At 34.2% G+C, this 25,962-nt stretch overlaps 1 protein-coding gene across 12 annotated transcripts in view; it reads left to right on the top strand.

Moving 5' to 3' along the window:
* LOC138703582 (histone-lysine N-methyltransferase 2C-like) overlaps positions 1-25,962 on the top strand; it is a 235,804-nt gene that overhangs the window by 142,192 nt on the left and 67,650 nt on the right. For 10 of the 12 annotated variants that reach the window (XM_069831570.1, XM_069831573.1, XM_069831575.1 and 7 more), the window contains 6 exons: positions 11,212-11,461; positions 12,680-12,883; positions 15,399-15,589; positions 16,384-16,542; positions 23,342-23,746; positions 25,606-25,862. In XM_069831570.1, coding sequence (XP_069687671.1) covers positions 11,212-11,461; positions 12,680-12,883; positions 15,399-15,589; positions 16,384-16,542; positions 23,342-23,746; positions 25,606-25,862 — 1,466 coding nt within the window. The remainder of the gene's footprint in view (positions 1-11,211; positions 11,462-12,679; positions 12,884-15,398; positions 15,590-16,383; positions 16,543-23,341; positions 23,747-25,605; positions 25,863-25,962) is intronic. The other 2 variants (XM_069831579.1, XM_069831574.1) reach the window with 1 other exon arrangement.

Raw genomic sequence — 25,962 nt, 5'->3', positions numbered from 1 at the left:
TTTCGTAAATAGTTTGTGTTTGTCTAATGGCTAAGTTTCTAAGATGAGTCCTTTATTTAAAATTGAGACTGTGATTTTAAAAATGAAATGCATCATAGTTGCTAATAAACAGCATTAATTCCTAGTTATATGTTAATACAGATTACCATAAAGCACTTTCATAACCATTTTCTTATTTGTGTACACAACAAAGCTATGGTTATGGTACTAAAAATGGATTTTGACACTTTTTATTAAAATAGAGTGAAGAAGCACAAGTCATTTTTAGGGTGTTATCCCGTAAATCTGAAAATAATGTGATGTCAAACGTATAAATGTTTTGATTTTAGATTATGTAAGCAAAGAAATTCATGAACTCAGAACCTCTACTTTTATGCAAATGCAGTAACAAAATGTTGACTATAGTAGGAATAGTTTCATCTTGTTTTGATTGTTCCGATAAGCTGACTAATAAAGTAATGAAAATTCAATTAGACCGTCTATGCTTATCTGTATTACAATTATAATTTATTGATTTCTTACATTAACGTTTTCAGTACCTCAGTGTACCATCATCAGATGTATTTATGATACTAAATTTAAACCTGGCCAATAGGTACGTATATTGTGGTCTTGGATAGTGTGTGTGTGTGTGAATATACATACTATACCCATACATATTTACAGTGGTTATATAAAACCATAAAACACTTATATACTATTGATATGTTAAAACAACCAATTAAGATCAATTTTAAAAACATGTGGTCATTGTTCTATGGCGTTATCTAAAATACTTAACACTGTGAATTTTATGAATGTTTATCGTGACTGTTCGATGGGGCAACTAGTCGTTACCTACTTGATGTGGATTAATTGCACTGTAATGTTGAGTATAAATAAATCTTGAAGATTCTTTGAATTGTTTGTTCGATGATAAACACACATTTAATATTGGTGCACTTGAAATTTAGAATATTCGTGATGTACACTTTGATGGAAGTTTTGTGCGTGAGTTGACTAAATCACCTCTTATGTTTTAACTTACAATTTCATTTGGTTGTTGTTTATCACTCACCGGACTCCAGTCAAGCCTTGCTTTGTTCATGTAGCTGATGTGGTGTGTGCTCCTTGATGACAAACATTCATAAAATTCACAGTGTTCAGTATTTTAGATAATGTCATAGAATAATGACCACATGTTTTTAAAATTGATCTTAATTGGTTGTTTTAACATATCGATAGTATATAAGTGTTTTATGGTTTTATATAACCACTGTAAATATGTATGGGTATAGTATGTATATTCACACACACACACACTATCCAAGACCACAATATATGTACCTATTGGCCAGGTTTAAATACATCTGATGATGGTACACTGAGGTACCGAAAACGTTAATGTAAGAAATCAATAAATTATAATTGTAATACAGATAAGCATAGACATTCTAATTGAATTTTCATTACTCTAGTAGGAATGTTTGATTAAACAGAATAGTCAAGTAATCTTAGTTTCAATATCAGTACAGTCATCTCTATTTCCATGCAAATAAATTGAGATTCCTGAAAGAAATCATAAAGGGGAAAATTATGGAAAGCGAAGATAAGTGGTGAATATAGTAAGTTTCTGCTCGAATTCTTGTTTTCCATCGCATTCTTCTTACCACCGGAAGATAGAGACATGCACCATAGTAATTATAATTGATAGCCCATATTCAGATTCTATCCTGGCTGGAGATTTTTAAGAAAACAATGCCAGTGTTAGTGAAGCGAGCATTCTTTGGGAGGTGAAGGGAGAATAACTTCAGTAATTTACGAACTTAGGAACATCCTTTTGTTTTTTGTAGTGTTTTCTGCAGCAGAATTTAATTTAAAGAAACGCTATCTAATGTACAGGTAAAGTGATGTATTGTTTCTGAAATTGGTTATTTACCTAAACAAGCAAAGAAAATGTCAATAATTCTAGAGAACTTGGATTTTGCACCTTCATATACCTCAGACATTTGAGAACACGGCGTTAATTGGTTGTAATTATTTTATGTGAAGCACTGTTTTTACTGTAGTTATTTGTAAACTGTACTAATTCGGTTGTAATTAATTTTAATAGCATGTGCTTTTACTAATGAACAGCTTTAGTTCGAATGTAATAAAGGGAATTTAATACCTTTTGATGATTAGTTATAATTCTGAAATTTAGACCATTGTTAGTGAATAAAAACTGGATTTTATTTTATTAATAAATAATTATTTCAATACGGTAGATTACATTGTCCCTTAATGTTGCAAGTAATTGTTTTGAATGTTATTGTAATGTATATACTAAAAACATGAAAGTTATAAGCCAAAATTAAAATAACATTCTGTACGTTATCATTTTTACAGTCTGGCTAAATTCAAGAATCTGTTTTAAAGTATTTGTTCTGGATTCATTTTCAGTGGTAATTTAGCAGGTACTTAAAATAACCATTAAGTTAGTAAAATATTGAGATATGTAAGACATTTAAAATTTTCTACGTATTGTACAGTGTAGCTTCGATTGTTGTTAATTCACTCCATAAAACTGTGACATTATTAAAACAATAGTAAAATCATTTAAACCCATGTTTTCACTACAATTCTTTCTGAAAAAAAGCCCAGCTAGATTTCTTTTGGATTGTAACATTGAAACATATTGTATTACAAGAAATATCATCCCTTGACTCTGTTACAATGATTTAACTTGATAAATTGTATTAAAAATATTACATTTCAAGTAGAACTTTTAACAGAAATCTTAATAAATGCTGCAAAATTCAATAAACATAGAATCCCATGTTTGTTTACTTAACCGAATTTAGCAATGGAGTTAACAGCTCACATGCTCTTAGATACTTACATAAGTTAATTGAAAGATGAATAGAATTTCTCTTGGTCTTGAGAAATAGTCGAATTGCACGAAAAATCTTTTCAGTGTAATTGAAACTCTTAACTACAAAGATTTAAATGTTTTTGGAGTGGATTGCTGAGGTTCCAGGGTGGCTGAATCATGTAGGTTCTTGGAATAATAATTAAGAGTTTGTTTTTCATAACTAGGGAACTGATTTTTGTGTGTCAAAAGATGTAAATTTTTATTTTTTATGTGGTAAAGAGTTGAAACTGTTTGCCAAAACATGAAAAATATTTAGCCAAAATTTGATTCAAGTACCTCTTCTGTTGCAAAAAAAAAAAATACTTGTTCTCACCAAAAACAGTTGCTGGTAGTTTCATTAGAGTTGCAGTATGTAACATATATATTCTCCAAATTCTCGAAATTAAATACATTTCGATTGTCTCTGAACAATGCGTTATGTTATGAAAATGTTTGTTCTACGTCACAGAGTGCCAGCCTTGCATATTTAAAAAACGGAAGGTCACAAACACTCATACTGTCAATGTCAATTAACAGTTGCACACTCCAAAATTAGAGCAATTTTACACATCATTTCCACTGTTTTTTATTTTCTTCTTATTTGAAATTTGTTTTTAGCGCTTATGCTTTTCAACCTGATACTGAGTTCAATTCTTCAACCATTTGCACCTCCCTGACCATTTTGCAAAGGAGGTTTGTGGATGGAGGTTTTTATAGTAGCATTGTTAATTAAATATTTTTACCCTGAAGGAAACATGCAGAGAACTTAATCTTTTTTTTTTTTTTTTTCCAAATTTATATAATATTTTATATGCAATGTGAGAAAAGTGTGAATTATGAGTTTAAGAATAAATATTTTCAAATATTTATTTAAATATAAGCAAAGTATTTATTTTTATGGATTACTGTACAGTTACCCAGATGCGTTTCTCCTGAAAACAAATTTCTCGAATCCCAATTCCCAAATGTTTTTCTCCGAATTCCCGAAAATTGGATATTATTAGGAAATGTGTGTTTGCTTCAAAAAGGAAAAGATTTATATGTTTCAATAACTGTGCATTTATTAAATTTATTTATTTTGAATGAAACTTAAAATTAATTTGGTGTACAAGGCTAAAACATTTTTAAGGTAATTCACCTAAGAAATCACTATGTTGTTGGCAATTAATTTTAAATAGTTCATGATGCGATCTCTTTCGTGATAAGCTTCATATTGAATGGTGATATTACGTAGTCGTCTTTGTACTGCAATTCACTTCTTTTTAGGCACTGCCTTCACTGCTCTGCCAAGTGTAAATTCTGCGAGACTGGTCTCCGTGTCTGCCTGCTCCTTCTGAAACTCATTTAGAGCAGAGTACAAATCCAGATGGTTCTTTCCAACTAAACGAAGCCTATTATGCCACTTTTCACTGGCATTATTGGCTCTTTGGAGTCCATGTAGTGTAGCCTCGTATTGGTTCCAAATATGAACCTCATAACGTGGTGGGACGTCTTCGTCTGGGAGATATAATATGTTTCAAAATAATCCATCAAGTTAAGTAACTCTTCCAAAACCTCATCTCGCAGTTCATCGAAACATTGTTTCATTTTACAAACGCAAGTGCCAACAGTCTTTATTATGTGGGGCATTTGGTCACATAAATGAACGAAATCCAGATGAGAGGTATGATTGTAGCTTTCTACAATCCCAGTAATTATTACCTTTGTGTGGTTTAGATTTCAGATATAGTTCCAAAATGCCATTCAAAAAAGTGACATATGGGAAGTTCGGTTCGGGGAAAAAGGTCATTCAGGAAATTTATTGTTCGGGAAAATGTACGGGAATGATTTTATGTGAAATGAAATTTGGTTTAAATACACAGGAAGGCATATCCAAATTTTTAACTAATTCAGGGGCATCTATGTTCGTAAAAAAATATTTTACTTAAGTATCTACTCCCTATTCATAATCTTCCTTTTGCGATGGGTGCATGACTATATGCTTGAGTTTATATGAATGTTATTCATTCAGCAAAAATTGTTTATGGCAAAAATGTCAAATAGTGGAATTTTGACAACCTAGAATTTAATGGTATTAAATAAAGAACTAGAAATGACGATAATCGAGTCTCCACTGTATATTATTACTAGGGCCTGGATTTTTGTGTGCTAAAAAACTTAAAAATATTTATTTTTTATGTGCTAAAAACTTGAAAAATATGTGCTAAAACTAAAAAAATATTTTCTGAAAATGAAAACAAAAACATCAGAATGTTCGTAACTTATTAAAAAATAATTATATTGAAACTCACCAATTTGAAGCTAAACATCAGCTGTAAAATGCTGATTGGAGTTGCAATGCGCAACAAATGTCATCTCCTGATTTTGGATCACAAATCCTTGCCTTTTATCTGAGAACAATACTAACACATATACAATCAAGTTCACTTATGTTTTGGCCTTCCAAAACTTGAGCGACTTTGCAGAGGGTTTGGTAGCCACTATTTTTCTCAAACATAGTCTTAAATTTTTTTTCTTAGAACTTATATTTTCGAACCTGAGGTAGTGTTAAGTTTACTTTCAACATACTGTATTTCTTGAACTGAATTACTCAATAAATCTACAGAAGTTTCTAGTTTATTTATTGAGTGAATAAAGAAACCGAAATTAGCAAATATGAAGGCCAAGTCACATTTTAAAGTAGTATCACATATTAAATTCTGAATAATCTGAATTGCAGAGGCATCATCTTTGTCCAGTTCACTTACTACAGATCTAAATGCTTCAGTATGATTTCCATAATTCACTGTAGACATTAAGTCAGGTGCCCCAACGCATACTTACAGGTATGGGAGGCAATGGAAGATCCGGACCCATCGTTTTGAAAAGATCAATCTGTGATGGTGATTTTACAAAGACTTTTTTTCTGTTGGACACTAACTTGACCACATTAGGATAAATGGATCGGATTGTTTCACACAATCTATGCAGGGCATGAACGACACATGTTACATGAATCATGTACCTTTAAATTCGTCCTGAGGGGCTTTAAATTGTTATAGGGCCAAAATAAGCACAGATATAGAAAACTGAAACATTATTTTATTTTTTTAGAGTTAAAAACAAAATTTTTAATGGTTCTTTTCATTATTTTCACCAATCCATACCCTTAAGAAAGTGAGCAGCTAACTCTCTTCCAAAACTTTTTGCAATGTTTTATGTTTTACGTAGAAATCATTTCTCAGATATGTTTGAGACATTAAAATGTTACAAAAATATTCGTCAACATTGTAATAAATTAATTGTATAGTAAAACAGATATATTTGTATGATAATTTAGTTCGAAATTCTGTAAGCTGACCATTTTTTCTGTATTAAGTGACAATTCCAGGTTTCTTTTAATGCTAAAAATAATTAAACTTATTGCATAACATAGGTGTATATTTGTATGGTCACTTTGATATTAGATAAGATGTCCATTTTGTACAGATAGAATAGTGTGTTACTGTTAATACGAGAAAGAAATTTATTACAAAATGGATATATTTGTAGGTTCACTTTGAATACTTGTTTCTGATAATGCGAGAAAAATAGATTTATTACACAACAGATATATTTGTAGGATCACTTTGTCAGAAATTTGTAATTGGTCATTTTTGTGATGTGTTTGTACTGGCAGAATAATGTGTTTCTTCTAATGCGAGAAATAACTAACATTTTCATATTGAGAAATTGGCACACACATTTTATTATTACTTAAATTTTGAACATATGTTGTTTGTGCGAAATACTGAAAGTCAGAGTTGCTTTTCTAGTGTAGTCAGGGGATTTGGTAGAGATTCGTGTAGTATTTTGCTTTATTAAGTTATTTGGTGCTACAACTTACTGAGAAGGCATTATTGAAGTGTTGAGTAACGGAGAAGGTATGTCTTGTATTTTATTTAATATTTGTAGATATATGTAGTACTTTACATGTGTTCTTGTTTCATTTTCTTTAGACAATTCTGTGTTTGGTGCTGCCTGGTACTTTCAATATGTAGTTGTGAATTTTTTTATAATTGTAATTTATCATTATGTGTCCTCAGATTGTAAACTGTGATCGATGGTTGTAAGTTGTTATAACATATTATCACAAAGTAATTTCGTTTTGTGATTCCAGTTAAAAATTAGTTAAAAACCGAAAGTGTAATCTTAGCCATATCCATTACCTTGGAGACAGTAGCTTCAAATGTAGAGGAACCGAAAATTGGTCGAGTTTCAGTAACATTGCTGATTCTAGAGATTTCGTGTTATAAGTGGAGAATACGACAGTTGCATAAAATAATTTATTTTCAAAATTCTAAGTCCTGCTTTCACCCTTTATACATGTAATGGCTGCATTTTTCTTTGTACTTGCTCATAAAGTATAATATTATTGTGATGCAAAAATTGATTTCAGGGTTTTCAAAGAAATGTTTTTTCAACATCTGTGATACTGAAGAAGTGGTTTTTGGGATGCCGGCTGTCTGTCTGTCTGTTTACAACAGTTTATCCTGAATTATTGGAGAAGTCAATTCAACCATGTGTGATGCACATACCATATAAAATAATGGGTCATTATTAAAAAAAAAAACACAAAATAACAAATCACGCCACTCTTGTAAATTTTTCAAGGCTGTCATTAGGATGCATAATTAAATTGTAAAGAATCAAGTTCCTAAAGTCGTATGATTTGTAGCAATTTTTGTGATAAGTGCGTATGAGTAATGTAATTTTTAATTAAATATTTAAAAACAAAATCTCTACAAAACAATTAACAACGTATTTTTAGCTTCAGAATACTAGCCAAGTAAAGAAAGGATACTTCTGAATAGTTCATTCTCTATTTGTAATATTCTTTTACCCTTAAAACTAAAGAAGAAAGGTATTTTACTAACAACTTCAAATTAGTGTAACTCTGAAAATATTGAGATTGGAACACATGTTTAAATGACATTTTTTACTCAGAATGTCTTCGGAAATAAGCTCTGTAAGTGGCGGTAAATCCTCGTGAACCACTCTGTATATATGTGGACTCCTCTTGTGTATAGGAATGGTCTCATTGAATTTATTGGATATGATGTAATCATTTTCATGGCAACCAAAGTCGAATTTCCGTTCCACAGAATCCTTTCATTTTTTTCTATTAGTGTAGGTCGAATATATAGTATGTTACACACCAAAAGTTTAATATCCTGACATAAGCCAAGAGTAAATAATTGTCTCAACTTGACCTGTTATTGTTGGAGTTCTTGAATAAACACATCACTGTACAGCACTACATGAGAATTCTGATAGTTTTTATGAACCCCAATTTATAGACGTGATAAGTGTTGTGATTCTTAGATTTAAAAACGATTAGAAATAGGGGGTTTGTGCTGTCTTTATATCGATTATTCTCCTCTCCATTCCATCAAGAGACAAGGTGTAATGGCTATTACACTAATGCGGTCGTTACACGTGTAAAAATGGTGTTGTATATCCGTCTGTTGCGTTTAAAAACAGTTTTGTCACTTGTCTCCAAAAATACATAGTTTGAATATATAACTCAACAGAATTCTTGCTTGTGTCTAAATTGCTATTGAACCGAATTAATTTGAGCACTTCATAAGACCGGTTTCGTTTAAAGATTTTCTATAGTCATCTACTAAATTGAACAGTTATATGAAGAAGAGAGTTACATAACTTACAGTATTTGTTCCAGTAATCGCTTTAATTGTTTCCATATGCTTGATCGTGGAATGCCTATGAGAGTAATGATCTGTGTAATTAAAACTACGAAATAATTTGTACATATATTTTGAAATAACTATATAATATTGAAGGATTCCTATGAATGACGACTTAAAAACAGTTTTCTTTTGATATTTTTGTCATCTTCATTAAAATTCTTGTATAGTGGCTATGATTAAAAAAAATGGATTTGTAATTCTTTTACATTTAAACGTTATACAACATTCTTTCGAAATGAGCATAAAGTAATGTCTATTGAATACACAGGCGTATTTCATGCTTTCTAAGATGATTTGCATAAAATGCACTAAATCATGTTCTACTTCAAATTGCAGTTAACAGTCCGTTTTACAAGGACTTTTCTGTGAGTTTCATAGTCATCTGTCTTTTATTGTACTTCCAGCGAAATTTTGTTACATACACACTTCTCCTCATTTTACTTGGCAATTATTAAAGGTGTGGTCATTAATATTCATAGCCCAAGTAATTAAAGGTAAAGGAATGAAATGTTTGTTGATTAGAAAAGAAAAAAGGAAAAGAAATTGGCAGTTTCGTAGAAACTGTCTTATATTTCCTCCCAAGGCAGTCTTTAATTATTTGCTGTTGGACTTATTGGCACAACTTCATAATAGATGGGACACTAGCTTGAACACAGTGTAAACAACTGTGCTGTAATGAACAGAAACAAATGGCGTATGCATGACGTAAATAAAATGAGTGTAACAAAAAGAATTCCAAAGGCAACATAATACTCTAAATGAAGTCATGATTACACAATCTTAAAAAATGCGAAGTTGAGGAGATTTTGGAAATGCCAGAGAAATGCTATGTTGACAAAATTGGGCAGAAGACATTAAGAAAGAAGACGGACTGTGTTATTTGAGAACAGTTGTTAAATTACAGTACATCTGTAATAGTTATGCTTCTATGTAAAATTTAGTTAATTGCTTAATTTCAAATTAAGTTTAGATATTATTGGGCTAATACTAATAAATATTAGGCAAAATAAAGAGAAAGGATACGTGTTCATGGTTGTTCAGGGAGAATAATTTAATAATGTATATCTAATGTATGGAAAATGCCTGTTATTATTTGGTTGAGAAGCTTTTTTGTCATCTAGTCTGCTGTCAAAAAATCTGAAAGAATTTATAAAACAGTTACATTACCGATTGTTCTGTATGGTTGTGAAATTTGGACTCTCACTTTGAGAGAGGAACAGAGATGAAGGGTGTTTGAGAATAAGGTTCTTAGAAAAATATTTGGGGCAAAGAGGGATGAAGTTACAGGAGAATGGAGAAAGTTACACATTGCAGAACGGCACGCATTGTATTCTTCACCTGAGATAATTAGGAACATTAAATCCAGACGGTTGAGATGGGCAGGGCATGTAGCACATATGGGCGAATCCAGAAATGCATATAGAGTGTTAGTTGGGAGACCAGAGGGAAAAAGACCTTTAGGGAGGCCGAGACATAGATGGAAGGATAATATTAAAATGGATTTGAGGGAGGTGGGATATAATGATAGAGAGTGGGTTAATCTTTCACAGGATAGGGACCGATGACGGGCTTATGTGAGGGCGGCAGTTAACCTCTGGGTTCCTTAAAAGCCATTTGTAAGTAAGTTGTATATCTAATGTATTTCAAAATATATATTGTCACCGGCATAGCTCAAGTGGTAGCATGTTTGCCTGCTGATCTGGAGTTGTGCTCAGAGGTGGGTTCGATTCCTGCTTGGGCTGAATACCTGTTGGGTTCTTTCCGAGGTTCTTCCCAACTGTAAGGCGAATGTCAGGTAATCTGTGGCAAATCCTCGGCCTCATTTCGCCAAATACCATCTTGCTATCACCATTTCCATCGATCTAAATAACCCAGTAGTCGATATAGCATCGTTAAACAATCAAATAAAAAAACTATATTATTCTTAAATCCCTATTTTTCTAAACATAAAAATATTGGAATTGGCAGTATACTTAAAGCTATTTTCTGTAAATTTGTGCCACATTAAACATATTTACTTACATTGTACAGTGTATAAATGAAATAAAATGTCTTGCGTTTGGGATCGTTAGGAATACCTTTTATGTGCAATCTAGAAAACAAAAGTTTTTCTTATTTAGGGTCACATTAAATTATTCATTTATGTATGTATTTCGAATAATGTTTAAAAAAAGTAAACTGTAAACAGTAATATTGAAATCATGATACAGAAAGTGGCTTGTAAATCACGTAAAACATATAACGAGAAATTATATAGGAAGTATGTAGCAACTTCTTGACATTCGTCTTGTTCTCATCATTACTGCATGGTTCGTACTGATGCCCATTTATTCTGGAGTTTCGTCATGTTCTTTTTCTTAATATATAAATTTATAAGTTGTGTGACAGTCTCTAGAGTCTCGACCCATTTATTTCACATATTTTACAGGAGGATTCTGTTCTGTCTGCGAATGACAGTTTTTGAACTAAATCTTAATGGTGATATAAAACAATAAAACACTCTATGAAGATTATAAAGAAATCAGGTAATGGGATTGACAGACTTATCATAAATTCCACAGCAGTAATGGGCGGGAATGGCATCACAGTTGCTGGTCTAACATGCCGCAGTCTCCGTTACAGGAGCAGCCACTGTTATTGGAAGATCTTCTTGAACAGGAGAAACGTGAGCAGGAGAAGCAGCAGCAGCATCAGCCACTGCTGTCTCAGCAGGCCCAGCCGCCACCACCTCCGCCTGCTTCTGCTTCGCCCCCTTTGCTCAGTGATGTCGACTTCGAAAGGCTGAGAGCAGACGTGTTGAGGTCCACGCCCCCCACAGGAGGTTCTCCAGGGCTTGGCTCGCCACCTCAAGGAATTCCAGGTACGAATTATAAACATTAAGCAAATATAGTCTTTCAGGTAAGGCTCCCTGAAAGATTAGATTTGCATAATATATACGTCACTGTGTACGTTAACAGAAAACCACAATTCCAAGTTACACAGAGATTGTGTGCACTCGATGTGGGTCTGACGTTTCGTCAGCCCACGCGAGTTGTGTGGTTATAAAGGGAAAAGTTGAGATGGTGTCGGGTTGAGTTCCCGGCAGAGCGCTGGTACGTTCAGCCAGAGGTCCCGGGATCGATACCCGGCCCTGGAACAATTTTTCCCTTGAAATTATATAAACACTAAATTCGATATTGAAAGTTGGGGTTGTATTCAAGCAGACAGCTGCATGATGCTCGCCTCTATTGGAGAGAAGGAATGTTGGCAAAGGAAGCTATTCCCCTTCGTGCTAGAATACCCTTACTTATGCTCTTTCACCTCTCTGCAAACATGTAGCATAACTAGGGTTGCCAACTTTTTTTTTTTGAAGAAAATGCGGGAGATTAAGAAATCGACAAAATTTCACATAGAAAATGGGCAAATTATTTAGTTCAGTTACTAAAAAGCAACTTTATTCTACACTTCGACAGCTAGGCTTAAATTAACAGTATTTTGAGACAGATCTTTTGTCGCATAATAGTTGCAGTTTGCAGCTCTGATTTGATTAGATGTGTCGTACTCCTGTTTCGAACATCTGTCCAATTATTGTTCATGAGATAAAAAGTCCTCTTTATATGAGCATTATTACTTGGTATGCTTAGAACAAAACTAGCCAGTTTTTTCAAAATTATAATATTAGTATTGTTTAATTTTAAACGGTGAACATTAAAACCCATTTCCGGTAAGCTTACCTTCCAAAAAGACTGCACATTTCAATGCATCTCTTGAACAACAAAATTCTTCATATAAACAGTCATCATTCATAGCAAAATCAAATGTTTAGAATAATGATTTTTACATTGAAAAAATAAGGGAGAAAAATGCTCGAAGAGAAGAAAAATACAGGAGCCGAGAGACTGTTAAAAATTAGGGGCAAATTCAATCCTGGGAAATACGGAAGGGTTGGCAACCCTAAGCATAACTCTGAATATGTAGGCATTGAAATAAACAGCAATGTAAAATATTAATAAATATGTTACGTTTAATGTTGGTATATTTTTCATCCTTCAGTGTAATGCATATATCATATGAATTCCTTTGTATGTGCTACTTGCAGCTCAAGGCCTGTTACCAAGTCCAAACATCGTGCCAGTTGTTGGATCAAACCTGAGGCCTCCATATCCTCCCAGACCAGCACAGCCACAACCAAAATTAATAGACTGGCAGCCGAGCCCTTCTCCTGGATTAGATTCCAAGTTGGGCCCCTCTGGTATAATTGTTCGCCAGCAGCCTGCACCAGGAGTACAGGGAGAAGCTACAGGTATGTCTCCATGATCATCAAGCTTCAACCAGTTGATAAAGCATCATAAAGTAAACCAATTAAAAAAACAACAGTCACATATCACAAAATTTTTAGTTTTAACACACTCAGAAATCACATATCATCCCCAGCAAGGCAGAGTATCGTAAGTGCCACGTTTACCAGAAATGAGTTATGATGCTTAGAATAATATTGCCCAACTCTGCGCATTGACTATAAATGTTCTGTGAGCCCCAACAATTTTTTTTGTTACTTTGACAATTGTTTTCACCACCATGTTGGATAAGTATCATAACTGATTTTCCTGTAAAGTTGGCAAAATGGTGCTTACAATACTCTGTCTTGTCGGGGACGATATCTGAAACAAAGATACAGGGTGAGCCAGCCAGGGCTAGACTCCTAACTGCACTCATGGTGGCTGATTCATACATAACAACAATACCATATGTGGAGAATTTGTTCTCTGCTTTTGCGGTTAGTATTGCATAATGATGTTCTTACTGAATTCACAATTCATGTTCGAAATGACGTCCTTGTGATATCTGGCAGGCTGCACATCTCCTGAAGACATGTCCAGCCACTCGCCCCAGTTCATTCTCCGAAATGGCTCTAATTTATGTCATGTAGCTGTTCGTGAAAACGGTGTGGATTTTTACTGTCCCAATGATTGTTTTGAGCATTTGTGTAACCACTGAGGTGGACCCATGCTTCGTCACTAAAAAATTAAGGTGGGGTCAAGTAGTCCATCATACACTGTTGGAACACCTGAAAAACCTAACTCCGCTCTGATAATCGGGTTCCGTTAAACTCTGAACTACACGAATTTTGTAAGGTTTTAATTTTAATTGTTTCGTACCGCTTATCACTGAGAACTGTGACATCCCTACCTGCTGAGCTACATGGTGAGATGACGTCATAGGACTTCTCTCTATTCGGTGGCCAATTTCATCAAACATCTCAGTGAGAACACGCTTCACACATGTTCGTTTCTTATTCAATACTGATCCAATTGTACGAAATTTCTTCACTTAATTGTAAATCATTGCTTTGGAAGGCTCTGGCGAATCAGGGAATGACTGACAGAAGTTTGTTAAACTGTTAGAAGATTTTTATTCCACAAAATTGTCGTAAATAAACACTCGTTGTTCAAGGCTATATTTCATAATGGACACAATACTATACTCTAAATATACGGTATACAGCTGCACCCTCACTGTGTGAACGTGTTTACGTAACTAAACACGAAACATACTCGAGCAAGATATCTGGTTACTGTGATAGTGCAGCAGTTACTACGCATACCACCTTCTGCTGATGCTGGTCTAGCCCTGGCTGACTCACTCTGTACAACATATAAAATGTTCTGTCAAAATTCTCACGCATCATGTTACAGCTAAAATGAAGATCCTTGCATATGTCATATTAATACCGAAATAATTAAACATCCTTGGATGTTGTAATACATTGTTATTTATATAGATTTTACTTTTGTCTTGAGTCTCTTTCCTAAAAGTTGTTGTTGTTGTTTTCTAATGCCAGGCGTTTGACAATAAAGTCATTTGACCTCTTGCACTCCAATATTTTTCAAAGATATTATCATGGCCAGCCACTGAAGCACAGATTTTGAGGTGTTCCGAATCCATTTCTTGGTTTGAGTTGCACAATGGGCAGTGAGGGGACTGATATATTCCAATTCTATGCAGGTGTTTGGCCAAACAATCATGGCCTGTTGCCAATCTAAATGCAGCTACAGACGATTTTCGTGGTAAATCGGAAATTAACTGTGGATTTTGGTGCAGAGAGTTCCATTTTTTCCCTTGGGATTGAGTTATCAAATTTTGTTTGTTGAAGTCTAAGTATGTAGATTTAATAAATCTCTTCACAGAGTAATACGTAGATTTAGTAACAGGTCTGTAAGTAGCAGTGCTGCCCTTCTTTGCTAGTGCATCCGCATTCTCGTTTCCCAGGATTCCACAATGGGATGGTATCCATTGGAATACAATTCTTTTATTGAGTGATATTAATTGAGAGAGCATTTTAGTTATTTCTGCTGTTTGAGATGAAGGTGTGTGTTTAGAGACGATTGATAGAATAACTGCTTTGGAGTCTGACAATATAACTGCATTCCTAAATTTATTGATGTGGCATAGAAGATTCCTGAGACATTCACTTATTGCAATGATTTCACCATCAAAACTTGTTGTTCCATATCCAAGAGATCTATAAAGTGAGAAGAGACAGCACGTAACACCTGCACCGGCACCTTGTTCTCTGGAGATCAAGGATCCGTCGGTGTATAAATGAAGCCAGTTTTGTGGAGGGTACCTAATATTAATTGTCTCTGAAGACAATTGTTTCAGTATTTCAGTGTTTACTTCTGATTTCAGTATTTCTTCTGTTAAATTTAGATTATATTCTTTCCTAAAAGTGAAATATAGTTTAATCATTAGATATTAACTTATGAATTCCTGTGTATTGTGTTTGATTGATGAAATTTGAATTTGACCTCTATCAGCTGGTCGAGTGCCCTTGTTCAATGCTCCTCACCTGCCAGCTCCTGCCCTGCCTCCAGAGAACATCATGACAGAGCAGGATCGCCAAACACAGATACACTACGAGCAGTGGCTGAATCACCAGAACCAAATTGTCACATCACAGCTCAAGTATTATGAAACTGAAGTCAGTAAACTTCGCAAGATTCGCAAAGTAAGTTACAGTCAGACTTGTTTTTGTGTGTTCTCATAATCAACTTTCAGGCGCATCTCTTTAAGAATGATATATTGTTGTTAAGTTACTTGTTATTGCCTTAGTCCTTATTCCTGATAAGTGACAACTTTGTAACTATATATTTAGTAGAAATATTTTTTTTTCAATACTTCATACCCTTCACCTTCACTCATTTCTATGTTAAATTTTGAATATTACATATTTTTGTAATTCATACTTTTGTTGCTCACAAAGCTCTGAAATCATTGTGACATATAATATTTGCAAAATTATTTAAAATCCAACAATAATAATAAAAAAATAAATCTAAAACTACTTTAATTTACACAGGGATTATATTGAAGGAGGGATAGGAGAGCTGTAGATTTTGTTACTCTGACAGTGAAAAGTTAGAGAAGAGAAAACGATTTTTTTTTTAATTCAGGGGGAGCCACCGGTGTAGCTCAGTTGGCTAAGGCGCTTGCCTGCCGATCTGGAGTTACGCTGAGGCACGTGTTCGATCCCCACTTGGAATGATTACCTGGTTGGATTTTTTTCAAGTTAATCTATGGCGAATCCTCAGCCTCATCTCTCCAAATACCATCTCGCTGTAGTAGTTGATACAGTGTCGTTAAATAACCAAGTAAAAAAATTTAAGAGGGATTCAAACCTAGTAACCCCTTTCTTGCATATGCTCCTGTACTCGTAGATGAAAGTATGCACTTTGTGACAGTTTACATCTATTGTCGACTAACCTCACATTTACCCCACTTTACCTTACGTTTTTTTTATAGTCTCTCAACAGTAAACAACGTCAGCTGCGAAAATCTGGAAATGAGCTTGCAGAAGCTGATGCTCTGGAGCTGCAGAGAATCTCAAGTGAACAGTCAGTGCTTCAGAAACAGCTGGATGCCAGTCGAAAGCAGAGCAGGCAGCACAGCATGTTGATACAGGTGAGGAGGAGACATGCTCGTAATGCTGCAATCTGGTTATGGCTGCTTTGCACTCTTCCAGTGTCATTTATTTGCTGCTAACTTCTATGCATTATGTTTGTGTTTGTAAGTGTAATGAACTAAATGATTCGTTCTTTTGTGTTATTTATATAATAATTATAAGACTTTAAACATGTAAGGAAAAGGCTTTCTTTAATTGTTCTTGTTCAAAAAAAGTTTAATTTGAACATGTAATAGATAGGTGATAGGTACTTCTAGGACTTATATAGAAACTGATTTTCCTTTCAATTATCCTTGTTGAATTGAACATGTTTTGATTACGTTTGGCTTATTTTCACATTAATGCATGACCACATGAGGTGATTTTACAGTACTGGTATGTTTTAAGCACATATAAATATCTTTCTTTTAGTTATAATTTTTAACAAAATATTCGGACCTTATACATCCGAATATTATATAAAATTTTATTGTTTTGAAATGTGATATCTCTGGTGGCCTTAGTTTTATTATTTTATTGGTTCATTTCGAATACTACCTAGGGTCGGAGAACTGCTCTCTTTTGTGATTCTTTACAAATCACCTTGTGTATACTGCATTTGTGTACCTCGTTTTACCGTGACAATGCTTTTTAGTTCTTTTAGCACTCTGATTATTGTATTATTTGTGTCTTTGTTTTATGAAGAATTTTAGATAAGGGTGCATATAGCCATAGTAGCTGACGCGCCCTTTTTAAACCCCACTATCTATCTATCTATCTATCTGAACAAAATATTGTATTGCAAGAATGTCATCTATTAACACTGCCACATTGGTTTTATTTGTTAAAAATTATTAAATCCACTGTCAACAATACCAAAGTCTTCAAATATAAAGGTAGACAAATCACAAAGGAGTGGGGAAAATAATTCAGAAATTCGGTTTTTGCTTTTTTATTATTATTATTTTGATTTGGATTTAATTTTTTTAATTGGTCCGGTTTTTTATTTGTTGGTGTTTAATCTTATGGCACTTAAACAGTGAAGCTTATTGAATGCTTTAAGTTTAAATGAACACCAAATTGGGTGTTTTGATGGGACATCATGTTTCTTTACATACTTTGATTTTTAAATTAACAGCCAGCATATTCTTAGACGCCTACAAATGCAAGGACACTAAACCTACTTAATGAAACAAAACAGATGTGTGACCAGATGCTCCAGACTGTGTGATTATTAGTCATCCAGGAGAAATGTACTGGTAGATGATCGAATAAAAGCAGTGACTTGGAATTTGGACGATATTCTAATTTATTATCATTATTATTAAGTTGCGAACAGATATTAGCAGAAATTATGGTAGTCGAAGGCAATGATAATCAAAGCTTCACTGTGTAATGTACAGTCCAACCATTCCAAATGAGAGATGGGGGAATTTAGTACTTGAAATCTGTATTTTTCATGTATTAGCAGTAGAAAGTGTCTGCGTAAAATTATAACTGTAGATATAGATTAAAGAATTTAAATGAGCTTGGAAAATTCACTCTGCAGACTTCATTGCACAGTAAAACAAATTTTTATTTTATTTGTGATTCTTGTTTTTCTGCATGTTTGCAGTAAATGATATTTAGTAAACGGTTGTTCAACATCTTTGCTCTTGGTTAGAGCCACAATACATTTCGAGAAATAAAATTAACCAGGTTCATGTCAGATAAGTGGTTCCCTTTTTAAAAACTAAACTAACGAAATTGTAATTTCACATGTAATTCTCAAATATATTTTCTGCATTTATATTGCACAACGTAGAAATTGGTCTCCACATTTGAGTTAACTTTTATAACCAATATAAATTTTATTAATTGATATTGATAAATGTACATGTAATTTGGAGATACTTTTATTTCACATTTATTGTAAAGTCATTGTGGTTCTTGGTTCCAAATTCATGCCATGTTAAAGCAGTTGCAAGCCCCTATAACCAGCAGATAAGTTAATGGCAAATATAGGCATAGTATTCTTGAAGTTTATGGCAGATTCATCTATCGTCAGAGTTTGGTAAGTTCATAAGTGTAGTATTGCTTATAATATACATCACATTCCTGTAAGTTAAAAGCCCCTATATTTTTATTTTGTATAGTAGATTGTCCAAAAAGTCACTAGAAGTAGAGGAAAGGAATGTGCTCTAACATATGTTTTCATTCTTCTAGCTTTACCTGATGAAGAGTAAAGATGAATGGCAAGTACACTCGATTGCTCCTTTCTCACCTACGATTCAGTTTGGATGTTTGGTTTTCTTAATGAGACTTTTTGTTTGTATTTTATATATATTTTTTTCCTTTCCTGTGTCTAGTGACTTTTTGGACATTCTGTACTTTGTAAATTTTTAAGTGTGTGTTTTATTGATACGTAATTTTGTTTATATGTGTTGTTGTTTTGCACATAGAAATTTTCAGAACTAAGTTGATTGATTGAAGTCTTGTATAATTGTGTTGGATTTGTAGATATTAATTTCGAGTTTTATGTAATAATCAAAGTATTTATACATGTTATGAAATTCTAACAATTACAATTATGCAAGATGATTCATGAAGTTATATTCATACTTCGAGAGAGTATTTTTAAAGTAATATTGAATGATGAAATTGTGAGACCATGGGTTAGTAGTATTTAAGTCAGAAGCACTTAATTAAAATGCTGAATGTTAGGAATTTTTTTTTTGTCTCATAGTTTCACATTTTTTGAGTATGTTGATGTGAAGGAAAGAAAGAAAAAGAAAATTTGTTGTTGGTTTTTTCATAGAGAAATAGTCGTTGTTTTGTGAATGATGTGTTTATATGTGGGGCCTGTTTCATAAAAGAGTAATAAAATGCTGTAGTAAATTACTGTTATTGAACATCTTAAAAGATGTGCAGCTGTAGAGAAAGAAGATATCTTGATGCAAAAGTATTGGAGTGCAAGAAGACTAAAGGCTTCGTTGCCAAACGTCTAGACATTGGACATACTTTCTTCTTTTAGTAACATAAAAATGTGCGTTTCATAAACAATTCTGCTGTAGTAATTGCCGTAGTAGAAACATACAATATTTACTGTGATAATTCGTTTATTCTCCCAGTACTTTTGTGTGTCACTTAAATCAATGCCATCCAGATTGTACACCCCAAGAAGGCAGTATTTTCAACATGTCGAAAACCAAGCATGTGAAGGTTATTAGCTTTCTACATAAGATTGAAAAAATATATTTTGTTTGAAAAGTTCACATGTAACTTTGGGAGAAATGAGGATAAAGTAAATTGGAGTGAAATAAAGGATTTTACAGTGCCTATAGGCCTTATAACAAACAGCAAAAATTACAAGAAACAACACATAGGAGAACTTGAGAAGTGACATTTCAGTTTAATTTCTATTGCAATAAAATAGTCTATAATTATATCTATGTTGAAAATCTCCATTATAACCTTTCCACTATAGTCAGGCCTATATTGATTAAATAAAATTTTTAGGTACCTTCAGAGAAACTGTACTCAATTCTCTGCTGAAAGAGTACAGTGTATCTATAAATCACTTCTTGTTCTAAGTCACTTAGACTAGATGACATTGCTAATTACAGTAGAATCCCTCTTATCCGGCACTAAGGGACCAGGCTAATTGAATAAATACCGGTATATACAAAAAAAAAATCGTATTTCATGGCGCCAAATGTTGAAACTGCAGCCATGTGAAGCTTATTTCTCTATCACTTGCTCATAACTGAATAAACATAAAAATTGTGTGGATATTCATTATTAAAACACATCACACAACACAAATAATACACTAATTTTAGGTTCGAATAATCACTGAAAATTAAAGTTCGTGCGAATGTGGGAACACTGACAGCCCGAACATAACTAAAAAAAACATAAAAACTGTGTGGATTTTCTTTATCAAAACACATCACACAACACAAATAATATATTAATTTTAGGTTCGAATATTTACTGAAAACGAAAGTTCATGCGAACTTCCTAATGTGGCAACATTAACGATCCGAACATAGTTAAATAACCGTAAAAACTCATTGATTATAGTTCACGTTAACACTTTGTTTGTTAAAAACATAAAATTGTTTAGTCGCACGTTAAAAAGTGTTAAAACTTTTAAAAAAGGTATGTACCTTGGACAGACGGCCCGTTTCGACGTGATGTTACGTCTTCATCAGTGTCTCCTGAATGTTAACACTTTTTAACGTGTGACTAAACAATTTTATGTTTTTAACATAAAAACTGTGTGGATTTTCTTTATTAAAACGCATCACACAACACAAATAATACACTAATTTTAGGTTCGAATATTCACTGAAAATGAAAGTTCATGTGAACTTCCTAATGTGGCAAAACTGACAGCCCAGATTGTGGCAATGTGGCAGATTCAGTTTTTTTTTTTTTTTTTTTTTTTTTTTTTTTTTTTTTTTTTTTTGGCCCAGCCAAAAGTGCCGTTGTTTTGGTATTGCCGATTATTTGGGTGCCAGATATGAGGGATTTTACTGTACTTATTTTTTGCCTTTAGATAATGTAAACAAAATAAGTATATAAATTTAAACAAAGAGATAGTGGAAGTGATTGCATTTTACTCACGTTCTGAGCACAGTAAACATACAGTTGAATTTACTTATGTAAACTGAACAACAGTAAGTATATGAAACAGAATACAAATTTATTATAGTTTCAACTGTAGTAAATAGTGCTTTTCTACAGTGGAATTTATTTTACTGCAAGTAGGTTTTGCAAACAAAAAATTGTAAATTCTGAATGTTTTATGAAACAGACCCTTGGTAGAGCTTGTTGTTCTTTCTGTACTGAACAATATTCGCAGCAAAGTTTAAAAAATTTCACTTCACACATCAGTGCGTCAGGCTGCATGCATATGAAATTTGCGTGACTCCTGAAGTGGATTAGTCCGCTAATAATAGAGCACGCCTGTGTCTAGTCTTTGTTTGATAAGAGTATGTAGGCACGACTTTTGATTAACTATTGAAGCTTATGTCAATGTGTTTATATTTCTAGTTACTTTACTTTTAGGCTGGAGTACAGTTAGAGAAAGTGCAATTATTTTTGTACTCTGTTGAAGTACATCAATAACAGACTTGTATTCCTTCCTGCAATAATGGAAACTTTGATCGACCTATGAAGCATTGTTTAATTATATAGTAATCTGGTATTATGTTAATACTGGCTGAGCAAATTGTGTCCGATCCAGAAAGAGGCAGGCAGACCACGAACTATTCATTATCATTCATTTAACCCATAGTTCTGGAGTCGGAACATAAGTATTCCCTAGCAGATGTTTTAGTATCTACAAGGAATTTAATTACATTTATTTACCGACAGGGGGCATAGGGACAAGTGGTAAGCTCATCGCCTCAAATGCCACTGGGTATTCAACTAAGGTATTACGAGAGCACGAGAGAGGAGAAATTTAGTCTTGGAAGTCTTTAATGTGCCGGAAAACTCTGACATGGGACACACGGCTTAATGTCCTACCTGGAGGACTGTGCTTCGGATTTTTGCTTCCTCAAAATCCATTGACTCCAACCAGGTTGGAACTCGCAACTCTTGAGTCTAGAGAAGAGTGTTTTAACTCTAGACCACTGGAGACAACACAAACTATTAATGTAAAAATAATATTATTAAATATATGTTGTTAAGTAATACTGAGTTCTTGGCAATGAAGCCATTAATTCTCTTGCTCTCCAACTAGGAGAGTGAGTACTGTTCTGATGTAGGCACCATATTTTACGTTGTGGTACACCTACATGCAACTCCCAAACTGTGTGGAGGACCACATTTGCCATTCATTAGCAGATCATATGACCTAGCTGGGAGGATTGTCACACAACTTCATCGACCATATCCCCTCTTCATCACTTACGGGATGCTTATGCATGCCTTGACAGGTCAGCTCTCTGAAATGGCATTTCCTCCATTTTCTATGAAACAGTTATACCACTGTGACTCAATACACAGAGCCCCGGTTGTTAAAAACAGGTTGCATCATGAGGTGAGAATGGGATTTGAGTAGGAGAGGTTATGGAATGCACTTCACTACTTCTTGCAACCCATATTATTATATATAAGGTGTTAAAATGCCATTTACCCATCGAAATTAAGAAAGGAGATTCTGAAACTGCTTTTATTCTTGTTTCAAACATCTGCTTAACGAATTAGTGCATCAGAGTTCCCAGAGATAAAAGTCATAGAGGGTGAGGTTCGGGAATGGAAGAGTTCGTTCATAGAATAGTCTGTCGTATGTTCTAACAAGGAATCTTGGAAAAAAGCAGAACATAAGCGTAATTTCGTTACCCACTATCATTCGAGTCTTTTAAATTCGTTACTTTCGTTACCAATTGCTTAAATTAGTTACTTTTTGGTTACTTTCGCTACCAGTACATCCTGTGTAAGCACTGTTTTAAAAAAGTAATTTTCTGAAAACGTTTGGCCCACAAAATGATCTGGGGATTGCATTAAAATATCGTACTTTCCTCTTCTTATCAGCTGCTTTAAAGTTAATCTAAGACTTGTGGTGACTGCAGTGTTGCCCATTACCATTCATATCCTTTTTCAGTTCAGGACATTCAGTTTTGTACTTATGTGAATAGTTTTTGTATTTTGTTGATCCACAATGTCTTGTTATTGGGTTGGTGGCACTGTTATCTGTATTTGTTGCATTTATTCACATTATTAAATCCGGCATTCTTGTGAGGACACCCTTTATTAATTCTCTAAGAAAACAATTCTCTTTGCATAAACATGTTCTATAATGTGGTGTATGTTTACTGTTTGCAGGAGTACCGCAACAAACAACAGCAAAAGCAACGACAGCAGCAAGGTCCTGGAACTGTCGGTCCTTCCGGTCTCCTGATAGGTCCTTCAGGCCTTGGCTCAAGTGCTCCACAGCAGCAATCAGTAGTGATCCACTCTCCTGCATCTCTCGGACCCCCTGCATCTTCTCCTGTGCACCACCCCTCCACTCCTCAGTCACCTATGATGTCTCCCTCACCATCTCCCATGATGCAACAGCACTCTTCGCCTCTCCACAGTCCAGGACCTCTGCTCTCTCACAGTCCGGGTCCTGGCTCTGTCACATCCATGCTGCAGCACAGCCCAGGGAACCCTGGTCCTGGGAGCAGCAGCGGCATGTCTCCACATAGCCTACAGCCTTCTCCACGTATGGGCACTCCACACTCGCAGGTATTTAAAATGTTATGTTCCTTCCTCCTCTCCTTCTAAGGGTACGTACACGTTGGAGCAACGATAAACGATAAAAGAAATGAGCTAGCGACACTTTGGTATTATCAAAGAATCAAGTGTTCGTATCGGAGCAACGAGGACGCGAGAAGAGAACATTTTGATTTATCAGTAGAAGATATTCTATGCATCCACTTAATGAAAGAAGATATATAGGAAATATCAGCTGCTAAGTTCAAGGTTAATATAACTTAAATATGTACAAAATTAAACCCGTTTCTCATCCCAAAGATAGTATAAATTCGTTGTATTGTGATTGGTTCTTGTGATCACATAACATATGATGAATAAATACACAACTGATCAATTTACCAATATCTAGAATAATTAATTTAATACTCCGAAATAATAATAAATCGATTAATATTCGGATATATTGATAACCACCGGTAATTATACAGATTAATATTATCTTAATCAGAGATCATATGAACGACAAGAGCGAAGAAAATGGAACTTTTCATTTTCGTCGCTTTTATCGTATATCTTCGCTTTTATCGTTACTCCAATATGCACACCTCAATGACAATGCATGCTTCAATTCTCTCTGATATAGCATCGCTGCTTCTTTTATCGTTTATCGTCGCTCCAACGTGTACGTACCCTTTGTTTTCAGCTCAAGACGCTGCTCACATATAAAAACCCTTTTACTTTCTGGAAGATATACAGACTTCAAATTCTTAGGGTAAACATTATGTTTTACTTGCCTAAATTATCGTAAATATAAGGTAAAAGATCTACTGTGTTGGACCACTGCTGAAATTGAACTGTTTGCAGAAATTTGTAGTTGATAAATGGATTCATTCGCATGAACAGATGTTTGGTTCCTTTGTTGAGCATTATAAAACTGTGTAAAACTCAGGGCCCGGATTTATATGCACTATAAGCTAAAAATTACATCAACTATTTTTGGGTAGGCATGGTGTACATTACAGTTCAAACAGCGTGGTTTACAATCCTACGAAATTTAAATCTTCTAGTCTTTATCTGATAATACCTAAAGGAGACAAGTAGTCACCCATTGAACTGTATGCCGAGTGTATTACTTGTACACATTAGCATTTCAGTGGTTATCAAGAGATGCTGTGCTTAAATTTGTTTTGTCTTTAAAAGCTTTTGTAATTGGACATAATATTCACTGCTTTCCACACCATGGCTAAGTATCCAGAAATATCTGATATCAGATTCATATGAGGGCGTGTTTAAATACAGTATATACTTTTGAATGAATTAGAGGAGTGTAATAGGATAATAATGAAAATAGGTGAGGAGTATGGCAAGGGAGGCTAGCTAGGATAGTGAAGTATAATATGTAGATAATTAGTGAGATCTGAAAATGAAATGTACACAAGAAATAGACATAGTAACGAACATATTGGACAGTGGTTTAGTATGTTTTAGTAACAACTATTGTTAGAAACAGTGTGTGTTCAATATAAATGTACTGAAAATCAAGAACAGAGCCGTAAATGTGTCAATTTTGAATGATCTAAATGGGGTCGAAAGTTAAATTATAAGAGCATCTACAAAAGGTATAACTGTAATGAATGTAATTGTGGCACCGGATACAAATTGTGAGGTCCACATTACATGGATGTAAATGTTGACATCAATTATATATCATATCATACAGTATATATGAAGTAGGAATACTACTTTATAGTGTGTATAAATCTGGGCCCTGTTAATACGATTATTCTGTTGTGTGTGTGTTAGATTATAATTTCACTTAAAAAATATTGATTGTTTAAATTAATAAACATGTGTGTCATCTGCTGCTTTTGTTTTCTTTCTCCCCACAGAGTGAGGAAAGCCCTTTTAGTCCTGGCACACCGCAGGAGCTTCTTCGTTCCCTTCCGTCTCCACAGCAAGTGTGTCCACCTCCTGCAGGTCGTCTCACTTCACCTCAAGGTCATGGTGCACCACGCATGACCTCACCCCAGCATCGAATGGGTGTTCCTACACCACAGGGAATGGGGCGTCTAGTTACAAGCCCTGTTTCTTATACTGGAGAGCACAGAGCAGGCCAGCCACAATTCTCAACAGGAGAACAAATCCGGTATGAAGAACAGACATTACAATTCTCAAAATATATCTTGTCCATACTGCACAGTGAAGATTGCAGTTAGAGGAAGGATTTGCACTATAATAAGTCATAG

This window comes from Periplaneta americana, chromosome 7, assembly GCF_040183065.1.
Source record: "Periplaneta americana isolate PAMFEO1 chromosome 7, P.americana_PAMFEO1_priV1, whole genome shotgun sequence".
Lineage (NCBI taxonomy): Eukaryota > Metazoa > Arthropoda > Insecta > Blattodea > Blattidae > Periplaneta > Periplaneta americana.
The sequence above is the reverse complement of the archived record's forward strand: the minus strand, read 5'-3'. Positions and strand labels throughout refer to the sequence as shown.